Here is a 27,057-nt window from a genome sequence, read left to right as displayed (position 1 = left end):
AGTAACATTACTAATCAGATATATAATATTTACAAATTTAATTGCAGACATATAATGATGATATGTCAACTTTGGTTATTTAAAGCATGATAACGAGAGGCCCATTAAAAATTAAAATGCATTTATACATTTTTCCAACAACATACAACAATTTTCTTTGTAGCCTATAGCTTTGCCTTTCAAAAATGGAAAACTATGTTATTCAGTTTAGTACTAGGAAAGGCAAGCTATGAAGATCTTTTTCTGTCTTTTTCTTCTGTCTTTTTAAGGTGTTTTGTTTAAACCCAAGGTAGTGTTTATTTGTGGATCGATCATCATACTTTGAAACTCTTGAAAGGGAAATCTACTAAAGAGAATTAGAATCTGTAATTTCCGAGTAACACTGTTACTTTAACATGGTAATTAATTCATTAGGCTTTATCTCCCGCATGTCAATAATATGTACGGTTTCATGAACCATAGACTGTAAAAAAGGGTTAAACACGGTCACTTCATGATGATGGTGTGATGATGAGGTCATCATGAGTAAGGTAGCCGGTAGGGCTCTCTCTCTCTCTCTCTCTCTCTCTCTCTCTCTCTCTCTCTCTCTCTCTCTCTCTCTCTCTCTCTCTCTCTCTCTCTCTCTCTCTCTCTCTCACTCTCTCTCTCTCTCTCTCTCTCTCTCTCTCTCTCTCTCTCTCTCTCTCTCACTCTCTCTCTCTTCCGGGTTTGTGTGTGGCGCTGTTCTCCTGACTGTCTCAGTAGGAAACATGGCGGCCGTCAGTAAGTACTTGACAGCGAAGAACTCCGCTGTAGCTGGCGGTGTCCTACTCCTTTTATACTTCCTAAAGCAGAGAAGAAGATCCGCTGGACTTAACAGGTATGCAAAAACGCACATAAAGTGTCTAATGCATTCTGAGTTCACTGTCAGAGTGACCCCAGCAAATTTACTGTACCGGTAGTTTAATGGCCATGTGTCAAATTCTAATATAACTGCCATGCTCCAAATGTACTGTATAGGCAGGAAGCTCTGTAGGGTTTAAGACGCAGTCTATATCATTCTTAAATATTGAAACTCAATCATTTAAATAAAGATGAATAAGTTTATTGAACAAGATTATTAATTGTTGCAGTCTCACTGTCCAACAAAGGGCTCATTCATAAAGGACATTGTTCTTTGGACAATTGATGCCACAGTTTGCATTATATAAAAAAAGATTTATGCTCAAACTTTCTGAATATTAGTATACTTTTCACCAAAAAAATAAATAAATGCACTATATTTCTGTAACACTTCATATTCAATTTGATTAGACCTAATCATCTACTATTGTTTGTGATCTATTTCATCATTCTCAACAGGAAGAAGGGTTCTCCCAATGATCTGAACAGTGAGGTGAGAGAACCACATGTGTCTTTTACTTGGGTTTAGTGATTAAGGATCAGAGTTTTAATTGAGGTATTGAATATCCTTGAATAGAACTGTCTGTACTTTTATTCTGCACTGCAGTCTCTACAGATTTCCACTATTCATGTTTATTATTACTTATTAGGTGTCCATCATGATCTTTAGTTCAAGGTCTGGCTGAGTGAGACTATATTCCATGAGTTGCCTTTGACTTTCAACATTTGTGCTTTAAAACCAACAGAAAGATGGCAAGAAAGAAAGAGCCGCTGTTGACAAGGTTTTTTTCATCCGGATTGCACGGATCCTCGGGATTATGGTGCCGAGATTGCTGTGTAAAGAAGTGAGAGTTGTAACCTACTTTAATGTGCCCCATGTAATGGCTACGAAATGTTTCTTGAGCAGCAAGAAATGATTTCTGAATGATCATGTGACACTGAAGACTGGAGTAATGTAACCAACTCCAAACCTTTAAATAATAATGTGAGTAAATCTGCTAAATATAAGTAAATTATTTCAGTTCATTATTGTGTGTGTGTGTGTGTGTGTGTGTCACAGACATGGTACCTGCTCCTGATCGCAGTGATGCTTGTGACTCGGACCTATTGCGACGTCTGGATGATTCAGAACGGCACTATGATTGAAAGGTATTGCGTAGATCTGGACTTCAAATTTGTTAGTGCTGTCAAATATATGCCAGGAACCCAGATAAATATTGTTTTTTTGTTTTGTATTTTTAAATCTTTGACAGTGGAATCATTAGCAGATGTATCAAATTGTTCAAGTGGCACTTTTATTCCTACCTGACTGTCATTCCTTTGGTAATTTACTGTATGTTCATGTGCTGTGAAATAATGTATTGTTACAGATGTGGTGGCATCATGTAATTTACATCACTGAACCTGTCCATTGTGTTTCCTCACATGCTCACTTTTCAGATCTCCTCTGGCCTACAAATGTGTGCTTCCTTAAAAAGAATTTGCATTCATTTAGTGTTTCATGAAGAAAAAAAAAATGGCTGGATGTGTGTTTATTCCCTTCTGCATTAACTCTGACCATGTCTGCATATGTTTGTGTGCACGTTGTGGTTTGTAGTGCAATCATTGGGCGATCCACTGAAGGTTTCAAGAAGTATTTATTCAACTTTATGACGGCCATGCCAATTGTAAGTTTCTGCTTTTTATCAGAGTCGGTAGTAATTGTTAATAGTCAGAGGAGTTCTGAGAATATTGACAGTCTAATCGTTGAATTCAACACTAAAACTGCTTCCCAATAACAACCTTAAAGGAGTAGTTCACTTTAAAAAAAAAAACTTTTGCTAATAATTTACTCACCCCCATGTCATCCAAGATAACCATGTCTTTCTTTCTTCAGTCGAAAAGAAATTACGGTTTTTGATGAAAACATTCCAGGATCACAGAACAGAGCAAGACGAACATTTGTGCTTATAAAACTTAAACTTTTTTATTTATTTTTGAAATGACCGGTCATTTCGCTAGATAAGACCCTTATTCATCGTCTGGTGTCGTTTAAAGCCCTTTGAAGCTGCACTGAAACTCTGATTTGGACCTTGAACCGTTTGGTTCCCATTGAAGTCCATTATATGGAGAAAAATTCTGGAATATTTTTATCAAACAAAGGGCTGCAACAAACAATTATTTTGATAATCGATTAATCTAACGATTATTAGAACGATTAATCGACTAATCGTCGATTATTTTTCCGGCTAATCAGTAAGTTTGGATCTATTATTCAGATTTTTAAATTAGTTAAAACATTGAGTTATACATATTCTTACTATAATATAAAAAAAGAAAATCAGTTCAGCTTTTGAAATAGTGGTTTTAATGAACTTAGAGCCAACTAAACAAGTCATTCTCTTTAAGTTTAACTCAAATCACACACAAATGCTCTCTAAGCATTGTTTAATAAGCCCACTGCTTTTCATAGAACTGAAACAGAAATAGGGTCATTACTTCAGGACACAAAAAGGGTAAAATATTAATCTGCAAACCATTATTATAGAAATAAAATTACAATATCAAAAACCTTAATTTCTTTTCGACTGAAGAAAAAATAAAAACACGCAAATCTTGGACATGGGGGTGTGTAAATTATCAGCAAAAGTTTTTTTTTGAAAAAAAAGTGAACTCCTCCTTTAACATGTACTTCCTGTTGACAAAAGCACTTTTATGACATTTGTTTAATATCAGTAAGTGAGCTGCATGCTAGAAACATTTCAATGGTTTCATTTCAATCATTCAGATTGCCTTGGTGAACAACTTCCTGAAGTTGGGCTTGAATGAACTGAAGCTGTGCTTTCGCGTGAGACTAACCAAACATCTCTACGATGAGTACCTGAAGTAAGACCCATCACAGCCGTGACATTTGCCCCTTTCACACAGCAATGCCGGTAAATTAGCATTAAATTTACAAAACGACTTTTTCGGTAAATGCACAAACGTGCTGTTCACACAAACATGCAAAGGCATTCTGTCTTTTCGCCGTGTTCGTCTAGGACATGTTTCTAGAAAAACCATTAAAAGCAGTGGAATGTACCATAAATAGCTCAGACAGAGAAATATGATTTCCCCAAAACAAACTTCTTACGTTCACACACAGCATCATACCGGTAATGTTACGACTTCTCATAACTGTCAAACTGTCAGAACTGATTTTCCGGCATTTTTGAAAAGGTCCTGTTGTTCACATATAATCTCTTTATAGTAATTTCCCATAAAGACTGTATGTTTAAAAGGCACTAATGTTCCAACTTAAATATTCTTTACAAAAAGGAAAATCTGCATAATGCTATTTTCGCAAGCAGTGCGTTTTTATAATATTTGCTCATACTGGATTATGCTTTTGTTTTAATGTACTAAATTATGATTTATTAAAATTGATGCGTCTGTGTAAATCTTCATTTTTGTGAAAAAAATTAATTAATGTATTATTTAAAATGCTTTCAATTTGAGATTAATTAAAAATTTTAGTCTTAAAACTATTAACTGACCACTTTGTACAAAGGTAATGTAAACGTATATGAAAAATACTTTAAGTAACTAAACTAATATCAGCCAATGTAAATAAGGACACCAGATTGTTGAGGAGAGTCAACTTTACCTCACTGAGTGATAGGACTGATGATAATCTGAAGAAAATGTAATTACTAATGTCACTATCTTTGGGTTCTTAGGGGATATACGTACTACAAAATGGGAAACCTGGATAACCGCATTGCTAACGCTGACCAGCTGCTGACGCAGGATGTGGAAAGGTTCTGTAACAGTGTTGTGGAGCTTTACTCCAACCTCAGCAAGGTACAACACGCTTTTGTCTAAAATAACAGGTTTAATTTCCCTTCAAGAGCAGATGTTTCTTTTATTTAGATAAACTGTGTTTGCAACGATTTTTTAACTATTTTTTTTTTCTTCCCCCTCCCCTCTCCAGCCACTGTTGGATATCGGCTTGTACATATTCAAATTGACAACCGCAATCGGAGCTCAGGTGAGTTTAGGAAAGGCGATGTCAAATTTTTCTTTGGATAAATGCCACTGGATATTTATTTTGAAGATCTGTTGGTCTCTTTGCACAGGGTCCCGCGACTATGATGGCTTACCTACTCATCTCCGGCCTCTTCCTGACCCGTCTGCGCAGGCCGATCGGGAAGATGACGGTGACCGAACAGAAGTACGAAGGAGAATACCGATACGTCAACTCTCGTCTCATCACAAACAGGTGACCTTTCCTAGTTGTATCTATCTAACGGTATAGTTTGGTCTACCGTAAATGTTTGTGCTCAAATTTGGATGCACACTTGTATTACAGTGAGGAGATTGCGTTCTACAATGGAAATGTCAGGGAGAAACAGACCATTCATGCAACCTTCAAGAAACTGGTGAGTATGTGACCATATCAATCTGAGCTGTAGTAATCACGATTAATCGATTTGACAGCACTATATATTATTAAGTAATTAATTAATTAAATATGTATTATGATTTAATTTAAATATTAAGGCTATTGCGGCTTTGTTTTCAATCAAACTCTGTAGGATTATTTACTGAAAATCAACACTTCAGAATCAGAAATGTTGTTTTACAGATTTTACAACATTACTTATGTCCATATTTTCATGATATGCATTTATGTTAATCGATTTGACAGCACTAATACATATATACAGTATAGTGTATATGTGTGTGTGTGTGTACACATTATATACAGTATTTACAAACTTTCATGTTAGATGCGATTAATCGTGATTAATCGATTTGACAGCACTATATATTTATATTTTATTTATTTATTAATTCATTTAATTAAATATGTATTGTGAATTCATTTAAATATTAAGGCTATTGCGGCTTTGTTTTCAATCAAACTCTCTAGGATTATTTCCTGAAAATCAACACTTGAGAAATGAGAAACACTGTTTTACAGATTTTACAACATTACTAATGTCCATATTTTCATGATATGCATTTATGTTAATCGATTTGACAGCACTAACACATACAGTATAGTGTATGTGTGTGTACACATTATATACAGTATTTACAAACTTTTATGTTAGATGTGATTAATCGATTTGACAGCACTATATATGTATATTTTATTTATTTATGAATTCTTTTAATTAAAAATGTATTGTGAATTAATTTAAATATCAAGGCTATTGCGGCTTTGTTTTCAATCAAACTCTGTAGGATTATATCTCTTGAGAAATCAGAAACACTGTTTTACAGATTTTACAACATTACTAATGTCCATATTTTTTTAATGATATGCATTTATGTTAATCGATTTGACAGCATTAATACATATATACAGTGTAGTGTGTGTGTATATACAGTATTTACAAACTTTTATGTTAGATGCGATTAATCGTGATTAATCGGTTTAACAGCACTACTTATAACTAAAATCAGATGTTTAAGGATTCACAACATTAGTATGTACATTATGAAAAATATTGTATTATATTATTTAGCAGTGTTATTACATTATTAGTGTTTTTTTCAGCATTTACCTTTGTGATCATGCAAAATCGATTTTAATGAGCATCCACAATGAAATCTAATATCGACCTATAATCTGAATGTCTCCGATTATAAACCCTTAAAATGAAGGTTTGCATGGCATTAATCTTGATATCTGACTTTATTGGCTGAACTGTTTGTTTGCAGGTCGATCATCTGCACAATTTTATCTTTTTCCGTTTCTCCATGGGTATGGTGGACAGCATTATCGCCAAGTGTAAGAGGAAGTTTCATTATCTTACCAAGATAACATATAAATATACATGAACATGGACTTTAAAAGATGACAGTTGTTCTCTCTTGTTCCAGATTTTGCGACCGTTGTTGGGTATTTAGTGGTGAGTCGTCCATTTCTCGATTTGTCTCACCCTCGACACCTGAACAGCTCCCATGCTGAACTACTGGAGGTAAAACTTCACACCTGACATTGATTATTCCCACAGTAGTTCGTAGTAGCACTTGATTGCATTCACAATGCATCCTATTTCCGAGAAAAACTTGATTATCCATGAAACGGGGCTTGATTATCCATGTTCTCTTGCAGGACTACTACCAGAGTGGGCGTATGCTGCTGCGTATGTCGCAGGCGTTGGGCAGAATCGTCCTTGCAGGCAGAGAAATGACACGTCTGTCAGGGTAAAAGTTCACACGTCCTCATCATGTCGCATCAGCATGTTTAATCAAGTTAATTTTAATTAAAAACATGACTTTGTGTACATGCTATAAAACTAGTTTGTCTTTCCCTTCAGCTTCACTGCTCGCATCACTGAGCTCATGAGGGTCCTGAAAGAGCTGAATTCTGGGAAATATGAACGCACCATGGTGTCTCATTCCGAGAAAGGTAAGCTTCTGAAACTCTCAAGCTCCAAAACAAAGTTTAGAGAGATACGTAGTTGATTTTTTTTTTAACTGTTTATGATTTTCATGAGCAGACACTTCAGAAAAGCTCACACTGATCCCTGGAAGTGGAAGAATCATCAACGTAGACCACATCATCAAGTAAGAGCAGCTTCCCTCAGTCCTCTCGATTTCAGTGCTTCGCCGTCATGATAAATTTAATGTGCGATCTCTCATCAGGTTTGAACACACACCCCTGGCTACTCCTAATGGAGACATTCTGATCAGAGATCTGAGCTTTGAGGTGCGTTCCACTTGGTTATTACATGGTTTGATTTGATAGTTTTGTCAGCTCATGACTTTTCTCTCACAATTTTGATCACCAATAATTTTACATCTCTTTGCATTTCACAATTGTGACCTGTTTCTTGTAATTGTGACTGTTTTTCATAATTGCTGCTTTCAATCGCAATTGTGAGTTTCACGAGATGATTAATGATCTCGTGTTTGTAAAAAAATTTTGTAATTGCACCTTTAATTGTCACTGCGTTTCATGATTTCATATAATATTTTTTTTTTGTAATTTCACGTTTTTTTTTATTGCAACTTTGTTTTTCGCAATGTGATTTCATATCTCACATTTGCAATTTTTCTCATAATTGCGACTCATTCACAAGATGATTTCATATCTTGCATTTGCAACTTTTATCATAATTGCAACTTTAATTATCTCTGTGCCTCGAAATTGTGACTGTTTCTTGTAATTGCGACTGTTTCTCATAATTGCTACTTAGATTTTTACAATTGTTGATTTTTGCAATTTTCCCCTATTGCAACTTTGTTTCTCGCAGTGTGATTTGATCTCACATTTGCAACTTTTCTCATAATTGCAACTTTTTCTTGTTATTGCGACTCTTTTTCACTATTGCATCTTTGTTTCTTGTTTCTTTTCTTGTAATTGCGACTTTTACTTGTAATTGCGACTGTTTTTCAATATTGCAACTTTGTTTCTCGCAGTGTGATTTCATTTCACATTTGCAACTTTTCTCATAATTGCAACTTTTTCTTGTTATTGCGACTGTTTTTCACTATTGCATCTTTGTTTCTTTTCTTGTAATTGCGACTGTTTTTCACTATTGCAACTTTGTTTCTCGCAGTGTGATTTCATTTCACATTTGCAACTTTTCTCGTAATTGCAACTTTCTTGTAATTGCGACTGTTTTTCACTATTGCATCTTTGTTTCTTGTTTCTTTTCTTGTAATTGCGACTTTTACTTGTAATTGCGACTGTTTTTCAATATTGCAACTTTGTTTCTCGCAGTGTGATTTCATCTCACATTTGCAACTTTTCTGGTAATTGCAACTTTTTCTTGTAATTGTGACTATTTTTCACTATTGCAGCTTTGTTTCTTGTTTCTTTTCTCGTACTTGCGACTTTTACTTTTTCTTGTAATTGTTTCTTCTTGTAATCATTATATTCACAAGATGATTTCATATCTTACATTTGCAACTTTTTTGTACCTTAAATTAGAACCACGTCTCGCAATTGTGACTTTTTCTTCCATTTGCAACTTTTTTTTATAATTGTGACTGTATATTTTGCTATTGCAACTTATTTGTAAACTTAATTTAACAATTACCTTGTTTACCTCTTTAGTCTGGTTTGAAATGTGTGCTCATCTCATTTTGTATTGCTCTTCAAAGGTGAAATCCGGAGCCAATGTTTTGGTGTGTGGTCCCAATGGGTGTGGAAAGAGTTCACTTTTCCGTGTTCTTGGAGAGGTGAGCACTTCGGTGTTACTCAGACTGGAATTCTGCCCTTGTTCTTGGCTCTCTGTGGAAACTCTTCCATTTTGTCCTCTCAATCTGTCTCTCTCTATAGTTGTGGCCACTGTTCGGTGGGAGTTTGACGAAACCAGAGAGGGGGAAGCTCTTCTACGTCCCTCAGGTGAAAAAAAACCCTCCTTTCTCAGCAGAACATCTGAGTGGACCACAACAGCTGAATAACTTCCCTTTTTTTGTCTGCTTTCAGAGGCCGTACATGACCCTTGGCACACTGAGGGATCAGGTGATCTACCCAGACACCCATGAGGACCAAAAGAAGAAAGGCATCTCTGACCAGGTACTGTAAACTAGTTTTTACAATCTAAATTCCTGCGGCTCTAAAAAGTTTATAATGATCCATGTCTAGTTTTTAACATTTTCATTCCATCGTCCTGTTTTTTTGTGGCAGGTGCTGAAGGAGTACCTGGATAATGTCCAGTTAGGACACATTTTGGAGAGAGAGGGATCCTGGGACATGGTTCAGGACTGGATGGATGTGCTCAGTGGAGGAGAGAAGCAGAGAATGGCGGTAAACAAAGACATTTTCAACAAAGTCTGACATACAGTGAGGCAAAGTGACTTACAGAAGTCACTGAGATTGCTTACTGAGTTTTTCACCTCATTAACATCCTGTTTTGAGCCACTGCACAAGAATTTGCGCTCAAGCCCAGATGTTTTACAATACTATTACACTACCACCCTTAGACTGAGCACATCCTGTCAGAATTACCTCACCGTAGTATTGAGGTAATAAATTAGAGATTCTACAATCTCTACAATTTTTATGACATCTTTCTTTAAAGAGTTCTCAACTTGTAATTTTCCAATGCGTAGCCCCGCCCACACTGAAATCTAATTTGTCAGAAATTTGTACTAGCATTTCTTTGGGGTTAGTAAATTAGATTTAAATGTTTATAAATGAGAATTTAGAGATGTTTAAGGTTTATAAAGTGATGTTTTTTTGCATAGATGGCTAGGCTCTTCTACCATAAGCCCCAGTTTGCCATCCTGGATGAGTGCACCAGTGCCGTGAGCGTAGACGTGGAGGATTTCATCTACAGTCACTGCAGAAAGGTACCGGACATCGCATCACATCTGCGTTGAAGAGATTTCTCTATCCTAAAGAAATTTCCCCTTCATATTTCAGAACATTTTGCTGAAATGTTTCTGCTTGTGTGGTTTATTCTTTTTAATTGGCAGGTTGGCATCACCCTTTTCACAGTCTCACACAGAAAGTCCCTGTGGAAGCATCATGAGGTAAGATCAGTGATGCTGCTCCATGATCAATATTTATTAACGTACTTCATGGCTGACAAAATGAGCTTTCAACACAATATGGCTGTCAATTAAAGGAATAGTTCACTTTTCAAAAACTTTTGCTGATAATTTACTCACCCCCATGTCATCCAAGATGTCCATGTCTTTCTATCTTCAGTTGAAAAGAAATTAAGGTTTTTGATGAAAACATTCCAGCATTTTTCTCCATATAATGGACTTCAGTGGGAACCAAACGGTTCAAAGTCCAAAAGACACTTTCAGTACAAACTGCAAACGGTTCAAAGAGCTTTTAAACGTTTTCAGACGATGAATAAGGGCCTTATCAAGCGAAACGATCGCTCATTTAAAAAAAAAAAATAACAACAAAGTTTAAGTTTTATAAGCTCAAATGGTCGCCTTGCTCTGTTCTGTGATGGGCGTTCGTGACTCTCCTGTTCGAACTCGTTCATCAAAATGACCGAATCTTTTTTGTTTCGTTCCGTTCGTTGAATGAACCAAATGACTCTGGGAAAAAGATTCGTTCATTTTGATGAACGAGTTCGAACAAGAGAGTCACAAACGTGCGTCACAGAACAGAGCAAGGCGACCATTTGAGCTTATAAAACTTAAACTTTGATATTTATTTATTAAATGAGCGATCGTTTTGCTTGATAAGACCCTTATTCATCGTCTGGAATCTTTTAAAGCCCTTTGAACAGTTTGTTAGGAAAATAGTAAGGAAAACTTCAACACCCATGATGCACTGGGCATGTTACCATCCAAGGTATCCAAATAGTGCCTTGTTTGAGTAGGAAATACTTCTTAGCAAACTTTTAGTCAATGCAATGCTGTCGACTTGTATTGTTCCCAGGTGCAAGTATTCAAAGAGTAAACATTGAGCGCTTGAGTTAGGATTCCAGAGAAGGATACAATCCTCGGTGTTTGTAGTCTCATTTCAAACTGGATGACACTGTGTTTTAGGCCAATGGAGGAGTACAAACTGAAAGAAACTGCCATTTCATCAGTTGATTTGGAAGAACACCATTTCGTACAAGAAGGAAAACTGTTGGCATAGTGTTCCACTTTTACCATAATGCTGTGGGTAGAGTAAAATACGATACAATTTTCATTGATAACCCTACTCTTATAATATCTGTTCTTTTAATAACCCTCAGTCGATCCGACTGCCTTTGGGTGGGGATAAAAAAATGTTATATGTAATAATATATAGTTTTCACGAAAGCCCTGAAGTGGGTTTTACTTCATTCGGCCGACTTTTCTGACAAATAAGCATGAATTTCTTGTGAACATTGATCATACCAACATTGTAACGATACAAAGCGAGTTGAAGATTACCGACCTTACACTTTAAAGGAGTTGTTCACTTTTAAAAAAACTTTTTCTGATAATTTACTCACCCCCATGTCATCCAAGATGTCCATGTAAATTAAGGTTTTTGATGAAAACATTCCAGGATTTTCTACATATAATGCACTTCAATGGGAACCAAACGGTTCAAGGTCCAAATGAGTGTTTCAATGTAGCTTCAAAGGGCTTTAACCTTTAACCACCAGACGATGAATAAGGGTCTTATTTAGGACCCTTTGAGTCATGACTCGAAAATAGATTTGTTCATTTTGATGAACGAGTTCGAACAGGAGAGTCACGGACACTCATCACAGAACAGAGCAAGGCGAGCATTTGTGCTTATAAAACTTAAACTTTTTTATTTATTTTTTAAATGAGCAATCGTTTCGCTAGATAGAACCCTTAATTATCGTCTGGTGTCGTTTGAAGCTACATTGAAACTCTCATTTGGACCAACCATTTGGTTCCCATTGAAGTCCATTATATGGAGAAAATCCTGGAATGTTTTCATCAAAAACCTTAATTTCTTTTCGACTGAAGAAAGAAAGACGAGGACATCTTGTATGACATAGGGGTGAGTAAATAATCAGCTAAAGTTTTTTTAAAAGTGAACTACTCCTTTAAGCACAAATTGTCCTTTTTACTTTACAGCACTACCTCCACATGGACGGCAGAGGAAACTATGAATTCAAACTCATCACCCCTGAAACTGTGGAGTTTGGCTCTTAAAGAGGAGCGACAGCACTAAACGATCAGCGGCCCTAGTTAGGGGCCCTAGCTATTTACTTCTGAAGGAGTCACATGCCAACCTAATCTAGGAGTTTGTTTTTAATCACCAATAACCTTTATGGGATGAAAATGTGTTTAGAAATGTATTAACACTACTTTTGTCCTCAACGATTGTACATAATTTTGTAATTTAAGCAGTCCAATTTAAAGGACATCCGTTAAGTACGCATGAGAACGTACATCAAGGAAATACGTCTTGTTTCTGTGTACTAAATTGTTTAATAAATGAAATGTGTCTGTATAGGGTCAAACAAATCAATGCCAGCGGACTGAACCGAACGTTTAATATGTTAGAACTATTATTGCCTTTTTCTCATCAGATAAACCTTCATTATGAATTCTTTAAGCTACTAAGTGGCCTTAGTGTTCACTGCAGCATGGTTGGGCGTCTTGGATGTGTGCGAGTTGCTTTTTGGTGCACTTTACCTGGCATGGTGATTTGGGAAAACCAGGAATCAACTGTTCGATGAGAGGTTGCCTATGCACTTGTTTGCTCCAGCTTTGTTGGCATTTCTTGATGTGAAAGGAATCTTTCTCACGTAAGAACTGTATGAAACGTCATTGTCGTAGCACTTCACGCATCAAGCAAATGAACCACATTTCTGTAAGTTTTCATTAAAAAAAGATTGATACTATGAAGTCTGCCATTTTGTTTTGTCTTGAAGAAACGGTTGTAGATTGTGTTGATGATTTCGATCATGACTTTTGCGTAAACATACACGCCACTTTCGAGTCAAGTGGCGTGTTATCTCTACGCATTTTGAGCTATCCGCGTGTATCCGCGTGTTTGCGCCATTAACGTCCGCGTCATTCCGCGTGTCTGTACACGACGTCAAATCTCCAGTCATAAATGCCATTAACCCCAGTGACGGTTAGGTTTAGGGATGGGGTTGAGGTAAGTCATATCTTTTTTTTACCTAGGATGGTAAGGGAACAGTCATAAATGCCATCAACCCCAGTGACGGTTAGGTTTTGGGACGGGGTTGAGGCAAGTCATATATTTATAAAACGTTAAGTCAACGGCGTTCAAAAACACGCTGAAAAGCGATTATGCGTCTTGAAAACACGCCAAAAATGGAAATACGAATTGGCGTGTCACACACGCTACTTCATGAGATCAGTCTGTCGAGAGAGTGTGTCAATTCCCTTGAACTGGTTTATTGCACATTATGAGGCTGGTTACTTTAGGATAACTTTGAAGAGACGAATGTTGATCTTTTACATAATAGAATGTGAGTGAAAGGTCATTTAGATTAGACATTCCTTTGACTTTTCACCCTCCACACGACAATGAATTTTTACCTAAAGTCACCCGTTCTTGGCCAAAGGTGATAAAACACAAACTCAGACATCTTATTGGGCAAAGGTAATAGCTACTAAGGAATTGTGCAGTTTGATATTTTAAACTACCGTCCATCTTATTTTTTTTATTTTAAAGTTTTTGTCTTTGGGATTATTATGTTTTTTAGTACCGGATCACCATTTGGTACAAGCACTTCATCAAGACTGCAATGGTTTTGTAGCGTAGGGTGTGCATGACTTGCTGTTCAGTGTGTGTTAATGATCTACTGTTAACTCTATCCAGAGCCTTGCAAAACACACACATCTGCTTGATATCATATGAAAGGTTGGTGTATTACAAATGGATCACTAAACAGAATATCAGATTAACTGTGGTTGTCATAGTAACACTGAAGATTTTATAAATGTGAAATATTGATTATTATTAAAATATATAAAAATGATATGATTTTTATATTTGAAAAATGAAAAGTAGATATGATTTATTTTTTAATTAATAACAGTTTAATGATTTGTTTTATTAAGCACTCGTGTTTTTAATAATGTTTTTAACAATTTATTATTAATAATATATATGACACACTGTTGTAAGTGCAGTAAAATGGTTAATATTCTTATTTAAAATCATAGTTAGCATTAATAAAGAAAAATACATTTTTATATGATTACAAATTTAATTTATAATCATACTAGTGGTTATGATTAAGCACTCTTGTTGTAATTAAAAAATCATTATCTTAAAAATTATTTGAAATGATAATATAAGTAAAAATCTAAAAATACTACAGTTATAATTTTTACAGTTACAAATAATAATTTTTATTTTTATTTTTTTTAATTATTAACATACACTTTTGGTAGCTGATCTTGTTATTAAAAAATTATAAATTTTATTACAATTAAAAATAACAACTCGTAGCAAATGAATAATTCTTATTACCAGGAACAACTAATATATTATAAGTAGTTTTACTAATATTGCTATTGTATTTTTAAGCACTTCTTTCTGATAGCTGATAATAAAATGCATTTGTTTACAGTGTAAACTGTTGAACATTGCCCTCTGCATCATGTGCTTCACTCTTTCATTCGGTACTCAAAACAGGAAGCTTGTCATAAAAACCACATCTATTTCCTTTTAGGTGTTAAGCTGTTTGTGGCTTGTCAGTGTCTGTGTCTCTTTACACTGTGACCGTTTCCAGGATCAGATGAGCCATCAGAAGGCATGAAATGGCGTGGTTGTCCTTCCTTCTTATCTCCTGCCTTCAGATATTCAGCCCATGTCAGGCGAATGAACAAGGTAGAGTATTTCTGATGTATTTTTTCCACCATCTCTATGATTACAATTTTTTTAAACATCAGGAAGTATAATCGTATACTAGTGCAAACCGGTTCAGTGAGAATCTTCCATGTGATCTAGCATGTACAGTAAATGTGCTTTGATATCAGTCTTATTTCTCTCCAGCTTTTCTAAGGTTTGTTGGGATTGGAGATTGGGGTGGACTTCCTTTGTACCCCTACTACACGCCACACGAGTTGGACACAGCGAACGAGCTGGGCAGAATTGCTGAGAGCTCAGGTCTGGATTTTGTCCTCAGTCTTGGAGATCATTTCTACTTCAATGGGGTCAGGGATGTAGATGACACCCGCTTTAAGGTTTCCTCTCCTACATTTCTTTCTTAAAGTTGCCATGAAACGTAAACTGTGTCTTCCCTATATGTGGGCTGGACTTGATTTTGTCTATTTGGAATTGATTGGATGGTTGTAGTTTGCTATTGGTCGATCTCATGTGAGTGACAGGTTGCCCCGCCCTCATGCCAGTTAACACATTATCACATCAATTGTTGTTGCTGCAAGAGGGAGAGGAAGTTATTTTGATTCAGGATTATGAGGGTACATGAGTTAAAAAATAGCGGTGTATAGCGGTATAAAAAAAAAAGTAAAAAAAAAAAAATAGCGGTCTAAAAACAATTTATAATAAATACTGCAATATTCCTTTAAAAAAGAACATGATTTGTCAATGTCATGTTGACTTTAAGCGCACAAATCTTTTGTTTTGAGGTATCCATCATGTAAAATACAAGGTTTCCTCAGGTTGACATGTATTTCAGACAGTATACTGTAAATTCAAGGTTTGATGTCTGGTTTTGATGATGTAACTAGGTTGAGACAGACAGTGGGACCTTGTCCAGAGTACTTTAGTCTTTACACCATCAGGACATGTGATATAGTGTGTGTGTGAAAGATAAATAGATCCCTCTAGTGGTAGAGGAACAGAACACACTCAAGCTTTTGCCTTCAAATACCACAAATAAAACTGGATGGCTCATTGTTGTCACCATATTTATATTGATGCAACTACAGTAATTGTTATTAGTGGCCTAAACACATTTAAAAACTATAAAATAAATACAAATATTTCAAAAAAGTGCCATGGTACAGTGAGGTTTCAGATGGTTATGTCATTGTCCATTGATAAAATCTGTAATATAGTACTGAATGATTCCATATGAATGAACCATGGTGTTTTATTTTATGCTATTTTATTTGGTTTACTTGTTAGGACCAAAGTAGGACCAAAGTAAGCACAAGTAAAACTGGTTGGCTCCCTGTCCCCACATTTACATCAGTGTAAATAAAGTTATTGTTAATTGAAGTGCTTTCTACCAATGTACTATATGCACAAATCATTTACATCTCTTAAAAAATTACTTACTTTTACTTAAATAGCAAAATATACATTACATTAAATTTTATTAATAATGATTACTTTTATTTATTTATAATATTTAATATATATATATATATATATATATATATATATATATATATATACACAAATAAATAAATACAAATATTACAAAAAAGTGCCATGGTACAGTGAGGTTTCAGATGGTTATGTCATTGTCCATTGATAAAGTGTGTATATTATATATACACACAGATATATACACACACACACACACACAGAGCTGTGTATATATATATATATATATATATATATCATACTTTAGATTTACATATGCAATTATATATAAAATGTGTGGGTGTGTGTATGTGTGCGTGTATATATATATATATATACACACACATAATTTCTATATATAATTTAATATTATAATGTTTAATATACATAAATATAAATGATGTTCTAATGAGGCTCTAATAATTCTTCAGTCTACCTATGAGAGGGTGTTCTCTCATCCCGCGCTGATGGACGTGCCATGGTACCTGGTAGCAGGAAATCACGATCACCGTGGAAACGTGTCAGCCCAGATCGCCTACTCAAACAGATCTGAAAGATGGTGAGTCAGAGGTCAAAGGTCAAAATCTATGCATTAAGAAATGTAAACATGAGCGACCACAGTGAGCTGCTGTTAATGTTTGGCAGGATCTACCCCGACCTCTATTACGAGCTGAACTTCAAGGTTCCTCACAGCAACATGTCCGTCACAGTCCTGATGATCGACACGGTGGTTTTGTGTGGCAACACGTATGACGGGCTTTACCCGGTGGGTCCCGAGGACTACGCTGCTGCTAACCTACAGCTACAGTGGATCGAGCAGAAACTTCAAAATACCAAGTGAGATATTAGTACAACAGTAGTTAATTAACACACAAATGCAAACACTTGCACAATATGTATTATAGGTGAACAAACAACACTGAAATCCAGTGTTTTGATTTTTACTGAGCAAATATTAGTCCTGTAACAGGAATTTTAGGGCATGTTTTAAAGGCTCTGACCTGTCACACTCCTTTCACTCCTCCATTGTCACATTCCTTCACTTATTCTCTTTCACCGCCTCAGATCCACCCTCACATTCTCTTAAATCCCTGATACGACCTGGAAAACGCTCTTTTCTAAAAATATGACTTCAAGTCTTTAAGACGAAGTCACCCAACAGTTAATTCTGTCATTATTGTCAACATAAATGCTGCTATGTTTTGTGTGAAACACAAAGAAGAAACGTTTAACCCTATAAAGGCCTAACTGAAAAAATACAATATGTGTTCTGTCATCAGTGTTTGGGAGTTTATACTTTTTTGCAAGCAGAGGACCTTTAGTACTTTAGTAAAACATTGTGGTCCATGACTTTTTGCTGAGGAATATATAACAATTTTTTTATAAGTAAAGGTAAGAATACATTTCATATTGTTATTAATGAATATTTACTGAACAGAAGCAACTTCTAGGTTTACTTCATGCATATTTGTTTTGAGAAAGAATTTTTTTAGACTAAAATGTATCAAATATACATCAGGTTTTTGATGATTGTTCATTTGTACGTCTCTCAATCTTGCATTGCATTTTGTATTTTGCCCCCATAATCAAAACTACAGAGCTTTAACATAAATAAGCATTTAAATATCATCTTATTAACACATATTATTGCGAGATAGAGTGACAACTGATAGTGATATGCATTTTTTGTAAGTAGTCAGTTATACAATGGAGCTCTTAAAGAGAAAATAGAATTCTGAAGAAATTATTATAATTATATGCCAATATTTTTTGTGTTCTCACTTTTGTGTTTTGCGAGAGAACGCAAAGTTTCTCATTTTTTACCCCCTCCATCTCTAATTTTTTCATCCACCATGTGCCTTTTAGATGCTCTATATTTATACAGTTATGATAATCTTACTGATTTCTATTTCATGGAATCAGACTTTATTTTTACTTTTTGGTCATTTAAATAACATCTATACCACATATTTTTGCTCAGAATAAAAAAAAAATATATATATATATATATTTATATATTAGAGACTCTCACTGTCATACTATTAGCCTATGGGCCATAAAAGCCTGATGTATATTATTTTGTCTAAAGGTTCAATACACTGTTCCGTTTAAAAAATAAATGTTTTTTTGTGACCATTATTTCATATTTCAGCTTTAGTTTTACATGGTTAAATAATCTTACAGCTCTGACTCCTACAAGGACAGTTTAAATATTTAGTGCTAATAAATGTACATCAAACCTTTTTTAATTGCCCAGTTTTATAAATTAAAAACACAATTCTTACGAGGGAACACTTCCCAACTGATCTTGAAAAAGGACGAAAGGTTAAGCGCCTGAGAGGATTGTGTTTACTGTTAGCATCCAGATAAAACTAAACTCAAGCCGCACACATGCCCTCACACGCGCAGCGGAAAAACACAGTCAAAATCCCAGCGAGAATAAAAGCGGCATGCGCATGCAAGCACTCACAGCTGTTTTCCACATGACAAAGTTGATATTCATCAAATGCTTTTATAATAAATGCATTTGTTTGGTTTCTAATCCTCAGGTCAGATTTCGTCATAGTGGCCGGTCACTATCCAGTCTGGTCCGTTGGCCATCATGGGCCGACTAAGTGCCTGGTATCCAAACTCAGGCCCCTTCTGAAGAAGTACAGAGTCTCTTTATATTTGTGTGGTCATGACCACAGTCTGCAGGTCGGTATCTTGAACATCACATTATCGTGGTGGAACAGCTTTTTAATAAAATATTGTATTGTATTATATTAAAGTGACTTCTAAGTGACTTCCATGCATTATGGCTGTTACTGTATTGACCAATCAGCATGCAGTGGCACTATAAATATGATTTCTGTTTCATCAGTTCATCAGAGAAGACGACGGCAGTTCGTATGTTGTCAGCGGAACTGGGGTTGAAGAGGATATTTACGCCGGCCACAAGCACAGCTTCCCGTCCTCTTGGCAACTTTTCTCCAACATGGTGAATAAGACGACAGGAGCGTTTGTGTACTTTGAGGTCGGTACGAATGAGATGTTGATAAGTTACATCCAGCCAGACGGGAAGTGTGTGTACCAGACATCCGTTCCTAAGCGCAAAGTCCAACTTTGACATCGTAAGCCGCTTTCCGACCGGAGGGACTTGTTTTGCAGTTCCTATAACCTTTTTTTCTCGTGTTCCGACCGGACTAAATTGGGGATTTTTTTAGTTCCTCAGACCGTAACGTTAGTTCCTATAACTATTTCAGTACCTAGTCTAGAGCGAGGACTTTTTTTGTTCCCTTTCTCTAGGGCTTTACACTGCAGGTCTTGATGCCCAAATCCGATTTTTTGACGACCCGCTTACATCATCTTTTAAAAGTGACCCATATCCGATTTTTGCATTTACACTATACACTGCTGAAATTGATGAAATTAAGCAAAACAGCACGAAATTCAATGGATGCAGATGCGAATAAAATTATCCAGTGTTTTCTTTCCACAATATTTCAATAGGCTAAGTCATCAAAACATTGGTCTCGTACGGCAGAGAAAAAAAGAGGGGAGGCACTGTAGCCACGAGCACTTAAAACGATGCCTCATATCTCGTGAAATGTCTTCAAAAATTGGTTTATTTCTGTAATAACCCTGCATTTTTGCCTGCACTCTTCACCCCAAACACTCAAAAGACATTAAACCTCCGCATTGCTCGACTGTGTGTATCCTTTCATCCATCGCGCACTTTTTAATGACGTACGACTCGCATTACCGGGGAATATCCGATTTGTCTGCTTACATGGCACACGCAAATGCACGTATCCGATTCATATCCGATTTATTACCACATATGAATGAGGCCTGAATCCGATCTGAGAAAATCGGAATCCATGCGTTTTTTTTTCCTGCTTACTCGTTCACTGATCATATCCGATCTGTGCCACATGAGAGGAAAAAATCGGATTTGGGTCACTTGAACCATGTAGTGTAAACGAGGCCTAAGAAAGCGGCTATTATAGCATAATGAAGACACCAGTCACTTTGGCGAAAGTCCTTTTTTTATTGCACTATTAATTCTGTTTTATATTTTATTTAAATTCATGTTTAGTTTGCGGTGAACGAAATAAAACATTTATATTTCATAAAAAGTGATTTGCTGAGATTATTGCAAAAAAAAATTATTTTACGTTTATGTGCAAAATCATATTTTATCAGAGTTTCGAATGCAAGTTTGCAGTCTCTATTGGATGTTATGCAAAAGAAACTGTACATACAATGCGACCAATGTTGTCTGATTCACTAGCGAATAATTTGAGCCAATTGGGTTTCAAAAACATGCAGCACAATTAATGTAGTCAGATTAATGAACTGGTTCTTTTTAGTAAAGTGTAATATGATTTCAGAAGGAATAAGTTTCCATTTGAATCAGTCTGATGAATTGTTCACTGAACTCAGTTCATCAGAGTTGTGACTGAATGAACTCCTGACTCATTTAATAAATTTGTAATTATTTTAAATAATACAACAAATATGTTTTCGATTCGATGCATATCACGATACTGAACTCACGACACTATTGCGATACACCAAGACATATGATAAAAGGTAAACAAACAAATGTACTGTTGTTTAAAATGCTAAATTTGTATATTAAACTGTGAGTGTAAATGAATACTCTTGGATCCAATGCACCAGACAACGGTGAAACTAGAATAAAAATATTCATAATTTTGAAGCTGAAAATACAGAATTATTTTAGACAAATATGCTTGCACTCTGTCGCCGACTAGATATATTTAAAACAATATTGCCCATTTTTTTACTGGTCACATAAGACATTTAGCATAACCAAGACCCGCAAATATTCCCCCATTGCATTATTATACATTCTATATAGTAGTTTCATGTAGTACGGACACTAAAACTCTGAAAACTTCCATTTTTTTCTCACATAGTATTTTTATTTTGGGTTTAAAAAAATAAAACTATACACAAAACATATTGTCACTATCCACGATACATATTGTTGCATTTTTGTATTGCGATATATTGTGACATGACAAATTGTTACACCCTATATATATATATATATTAGGGCTGTCAAACGATTAATCGCAATTAATCGCATCCAAAATAAAGGTTTGTGTTTACATAATATATTTGGGCACACTTTGTATATATACACACACACACACACACATGCAGGTATATTTAAGAAAAATATATAATTTACATATAAAAAATATTTACATTTATATATATATTATAAATTATATGTAAATCCTAATACATGAAAATATTTCTTAAATATATACAAGCATGTGTGTGTATTTTTATATATATATATATATATATATATATATATATATATATAAAATAATTATACACAGTGCACCCACATATTATGTAAACACAAACTTTTATTTTGGATGCGATTAATCGTTTCACAGCCCTAATGTATATATGAAGAGTTCAGATGCAAAAGCCTCTAAATGCCATTTGAAATTTTCTTCTTTAATGATAATTTTTGTCAAACTTGTATATTTAAGTTCAGTAATTTCACTTAAATAACAATTAATAGGTAATTATCATTGCCATTTAAATGAAATCACTGAACTTAAATATACAAGCTTGATAAAAATGATCATTCTAGAAGAAATTTTCAAATGGCACTTAGAGGCTTTTGCATCTGAACTCTTCATATACACACACACAAAACAATTTGGACCTGTCAGTTAATTCACATTTAATGTAACTCTACTAACTGACAATTGGGGGCGCCATTGAGCCATTTAACATCTTTGTGTCTGAGTTTGATCTTTCTATATATAACATGTTCTTTGTTATATAAAAAGTTCTTAGAAAATATAAAGGCAAAGATCTAAATGCTGATTAGTCCACATGTCTATATTTATTTGTGTGTGTACCATTCCCACTGGATTCACAGGTCTAAAGCATAATCATAAAGTTTATGCACCAAAATGGCAACAATACCCCCGATATAACATAATTTTTTTGATTAATGGTTAGCCATGTACAGTTGCAATGTGATAAAACCTAAATTAAAATAGCGTTTCACTATTACACCAAAAATACTTTAAAAACGAATACAGTTTAGCTAAAAAAAATAAATTAGTTCTTTCATTCCATAAAATAATATCCGATTTTGATTCTCCCAAAAGCGTACAAAAAATCTCTCTTAAATCGTACAGTGTTTCCATTTGTTAGCAAGTAGCTGAAAGAGGCAGTGCTTATAAAAAGTTTATACAGTACACTTCAGTGCCAGACTAAATAACCCGCCACCTGACAATATAAAGGTCTTGTCTTGCTAAATTATATGTCTAACATATCTGCATTTTGAAGTTTCACAGAAACACTATTTTTTAATAGAAAAACGGCACACCATCCTCCCTTCATAAGGGAGGGTCTAATTTAGACGTACCAAAAAGAGCATCCACATTCCTCACACGCCGTTTAATGGTAATCCCTCTTTTCCTGTGTTTTTCTGTTGCTTTCTTCGCCTGTAGCACATCACAATGACAATAATGATTGTTGTTATTGCCAGAATGATAATCAAAATGGCTCCAGCGATGACACCTATGCCGTACTCTGCGAAAACATTACATCATCGTCATTATGGTCACAAACACTAGATTAAATGAGTTTAATTGGACACCACAGAAATGTTGCAGTTCTATTGGTCCCCAGACGCTGATATGATTCATTGACAAGTTACTATCATAATCCGCCCAACAGACATTTCTTATCAATTATGGGTTGCATTAAAATGTCTCAGCGCTGTGAATCACACATTAATAGAGTCCATATAATCCTCTGATATGATACTATATCAGCTATCCAGGCACATGCGTTTCAGCGAGAGTCCAGATCAGGGGAGTGAGTCTATTTTGGGAAAATGATTCATTCCCTATCAGACAAAATTCCCAACGTTTGCTGGGATAGTTGTGCTGAAAATCCCTGACAGGACCATTTTTAAGTGTTGTTATTTAAAGAGTGAAAGCATTACCTTCAAAGAATGACGTGCCATCTTCCGGAGAGCACTGGATGTGGCTGAGCTTCCCGTGTTGTTTGTCCAGAGCGCGGGTGGGGATGTAGACCTGAATGTTGAAACAGTAACTCACTCCTTGGTCCAAATCTGTCAGCTCAATGGTGCTGCTTTTACTGATCATCTCTTTCTGAGGAGGTAAACACATAAAATTATGTATAATACATATAATGTACTGTACACTCTCAGATAAAAAGGTACAAAAGCTGTCACTGGGGCTGTACCTTTTCAAAAGATACACTTTTGTACCTAAAGGCTGCATATTGGTACCATACTGGTACATATTAGCACCTAAAATGTACATATGAACACCTGAAACGTACAAATCAACACCCAAAATGTACATATGAGCACCTAAAATGTACGTATTAACACCCGAAATGTACATATTAACACCTAAAATGGACATATGATCACCTAAAATGTACATATTAGCACGTAAAATGTACATATGAACACCTGAAATGTACATATCAACACCTGAAATGTACATATTAGCACCCAAAATGTACATCTTAGCACCTAAAATGTACAAAATAACACCTGAAATGTACACATTAGCACGTAAAATGTACATATGAACACCTGAAATGTACATATTAGCACCAAAAAATGTACATATTAACACCTGAAATGTACATATTAGCACCTGAAATGGACAAAAGTTTACCTTTTGAAAAGGTACAGCCCCAGTGACAGCTTTTGTTCCTTTTTTTTCTGAGAGTGTATCATATAGGTAACACTTTATTTTACTGTGGACACCTTAAAATAAAGTGTAATAAGGTCCCATTACGTAAGGTTTAAACACATAGCAATAGACTTGCAACAGTATTTATTAACCTTTGTTAACATTGGTTAATACAATCATTGTAACTTCACGTTAACTCATGTAGATCTCATGTAATGTTCACAAATTAAAAAGTGTTTGAAATAAGGCTGCATTCATTTGATTAGCAAGATAGAGTAAAACAATAATACTGTGAAATATTTTTTTTATTTTAAAATAACACTTTTCTATTTCAAAATGTAATTTATTCATGTAATGACAAAGCTGAATTTGAAGCATCATTCCTCCAGTCTTCAGTGTCACATGATCCTTCATAAATCATTCTAATATGATGGTTTACAGGTTAAGAAATGTTTATTATTTTTATTATTATTAAGTTGAAATCAGTTGTGCTGCTGCCTGCTTATTTGTTGTGCAAATCTTGATAAATTTTTTATTCTTTGAGTTTGATGGAATCGAGAAAAATATGTATTTAATTTATTCTTTTGTAACATTTGTCTTTACTGTTACTTTTGCTCAATTTGATGCATCTTAGTTGAATAAAAGTATCTATTTATTTAAAAAAACAAGCAAAAAATAAATAAATAAATAAAAATCTTACTGGCCTGAAACTTTTAAAGAGTAGTATAGATTATTTGGCAGAACTATAGTTATATATAGTAACTATAGTATATTTTTGTAGCTGACATGTCTATATTGTGCACTATTATATTATGGCGAGTAATAAATATATATATACAAAAAAATTACATATATATATATATATATATATATATATATATATATATATATATATATATAATGCAAGGTGCTAAAACGGTTAAATGACTTTGTGTTCATTATTTAGTTAAAATAGTATAAATCTGAATTGTAATGTGTCAAAAGTGATCCGAAAAGAACAAATGATGAAAGATAATACATTTTACAGACAACACTAACCTTTCCTGTGCTCTTGGCTTTCCTGTAGATAACCTTATAACGCAGGTCGTCCCCAAAAACATCTCGAATATTCAGTCTCTCATTAAGATCATTAAAGAGAGCTGTGGGGACATCCGTTACGAGCAGCGTCGTCTTCCTCTCGTCTTTGTTTACTTCTATTTTAAACTCTGGTCTGCCAATGCCAGCTGAAAGAAAATCAAAGCAGAAGATCTTTGCAATGGTTCATCTTTAAATATGTCATTAAATAGAGTGGAAAGTTGGTTGTTGAGAATACTGACTGTCAAAATAAGGGGAGAATCTCTCAGAAGTGACATGCGGGAACTCAACCAAATCCGAGGAGACGCCCCGCATGGGTTCAGACAGGATGTCGGCGTTGTAACTGGCCTTTAGGTTTGTTAATTCTGCAGTCAGGTCGCATTCAGTTTCCATAGACTTGATACAGTGTGGCGTCCGTTGTCTGTCCTGGCCCAGTCTACAATAATTTACACAGACATTTAGATACATGTAAATACAATTTTAGGATATAATAAATTACATTACATGAGAATCAGTGACAGGTTGGTGCCTGCTGTAACAAGTCATGGGTGTGGAACTATGCTAGAGTTGCCAAATCTAACTAAATGTGTGTGTGTGTGGGGGGGGGGGTTTCCATAAAGGTTTTTATGGGTTACACATTAATTAAAGAGTGTCTGACATTTAAATTGTAAGTTTAATCGTTGCCCTAAAAAATTGTTTAAAAACCTGCAGAGTTAAATCCAATTCACTTTTTTGTCCACTTTTGATTAAATTAGTGGTGAACATTGATAGAAATTTGAGTATAAGGCAGAAATTATTTTGACATGTTAAATAGATGGGAACAAATCTATAATATACACTTATATTGCCCATACGCCAGACACTTTTATTGGTTTATGGCCATGCTGAGATTACACAGTGAGAAACCTTTTGAGATAATCAATGAATTATGACTTGATTGGTCAGAATCAATATGATCTAAGTATTAGATAGGCCTGCAGTACATAAAGTGTGCATTTCACTTTTATATTAAACTGGGGAGACTAAAATATTTAGACCATTTTCTCTTTTGTGTTTTGACTATATCTTTTTATGTGATGTAACAAATTCCATTTTTAAATTCAATCCGGTTTTGCTAATTCCTGCATATTTTTGATAGCTAGCCTATAATACTGCATGCAGAACAATGTCTGTAATAATAAACAACCCGGCAAAAAACTGTAGGGTATTTTAATAAAAACCATGACTTACTCTAAAAATTCAACAGTGTAGGAATAATTCGTTGGTTTTGGACTCCATGTTAACATGGATTTAAAATTGAAAGAGGACCAGGCAACTCTCTGTGCTTTTGGAAAGATGCCTATAAAAAGAGCAAAGCAAATGAATCAATTAGATTGTTTTAAATAACACATAACTAAAGTTAGAAATTGTTAAATAGCTGGTCAACATAACATTTCATTTCACTCAATTCACTCATTGTCACAGGTAAGAGACTCACCTGAGGCGTAAGCCTTCGTGAAAAATGAAACCAGGACCAATACAAGCATGCGAAATTTCATTTGCCTGTTGCTTTCCATGTTGTCCCAAGGTGACAATACTAATCCAACTACAGTGCGTAGACCAAATAAAACTCCTTTAACCAGGTAAGATAAAAATATGATAGAGTATCCTGCTCCCAAGTGGTTTATAAAGTCCTCCTGATTGTGTGTGTGAGCGCAACAAACCCAG

General features: G+C 35.0%; 3 protein-coding genes across 3 annotated transcripts; 2 read left to right on the top strand and 1 right to left on the bottom strand.

Annotated features, from left to right (window-relative positions):
• The first annotated feature begins 699 nt into the window (after nt 1-699).
• On the top strand, nt 700-13,136 carry abcd3a (ATP binding cassette subfamily D member 3a). The gene is made up of 23 exons (XM_039684976.2): nt 700-859; nt 1,342-1,375; nt 1,629-1,727; nt 1,943-2,031; nt 2,480-2,549; nt 3,650-3,747; nt 4,581-4,704; nt 4,835-4,891; nt 4,980-5,122; nt 5,213-5,282; nt 6,574-6,643; nt 6,736-6,833; nt 6,971-7,062; nt 7,176-7,267; nt 7,359-7,425; nt 7,504-7,567; nt 8,968-9,045; nt 9,146-9,211; nt 9,296-9,385; nt 9,497-9,616; nt 10,057-10,161; nt 10,288-10,344; nt 12,364-13,136. The coding sequence occupies exons 1-23, from the start codon at nt 750-752 to the stop codon at nt 12,439-12,441; spliced, it is 1,971 nt and encodes a 656-aa protein (XP_039540910.1). The 5' UTR covers nt 700-749; the 3' UTR covers nt 12,442-13,136.
• Nucleotides 13,137-14,930: 1,794 nt separating this feature from the next.
• acp5b (acid phosphatase 5, tartrate resistant b) lies at nt 14,931-19,891 on the top strand. The gene is made up of 6 exons (XM_039684977.2): nt 14,931-15,103; nt 15,269-15,459; nt 16,981-17,108; nt 17,195-17,386; nt 19,099-19,246; nt 19,413-19,891. The coding sequence occupies exons 1-6, from the start codon at nt 15,034-15,036 to the stop codon at nt 19,656-19,658; spliced, it is 975 nt and encodes a 324-aa protein (XP_039540911.1). The 5' UTR covers nt 14,931-15,033; the 3' UTR covers nt 19,659-19,891.
• Nucleotides 19,892-22,408: 2,517 nt separating this feature from the next.
• Nucleotides 22,409-27,057, bottom strand: f3a (coagulation factor III, tissue factor a). Its single transcript, XM_039684978.2, has 6 exons — nt 26,828-27,057; nt 26,581-26,689; nt 25,593-25,786; nt 25,315-25,499; nt 23,550-23,718; nt 22,409-23,131 (listed from the first exon to the last, which is right to left on the bottom strand). The coding sequence occupies exons 1-6, from the start codon at nt 26,904-26,906 to the stop codon at nt 22,986-22,988; spliced, it is 882 nt and encodes a 293-aa protein (XP_039540912.2). The 5' UTR covers nt 26,907-27,057; the 3' UTR covers nt 22,409-22,985.

Source organism: Pimephales promelas, chromosome 22 (genome assembly GCF_988280905.1).
Source record: "Pimephales promelas chromosome 22, fPimPro1.hap1.1, whole genome shotgun sequence".
Taxonomy (NCBI): Eukaryota; Metazoa; Chordata; class Actinopteri; order Cypriniformes; family Leuciscidae; genus Pimephales; species Pimephales promelas.
Note: the sequence above shows the minus strand (reverse complement) of the source record. Positions and strands in the feature narration are given on the sequence as shown.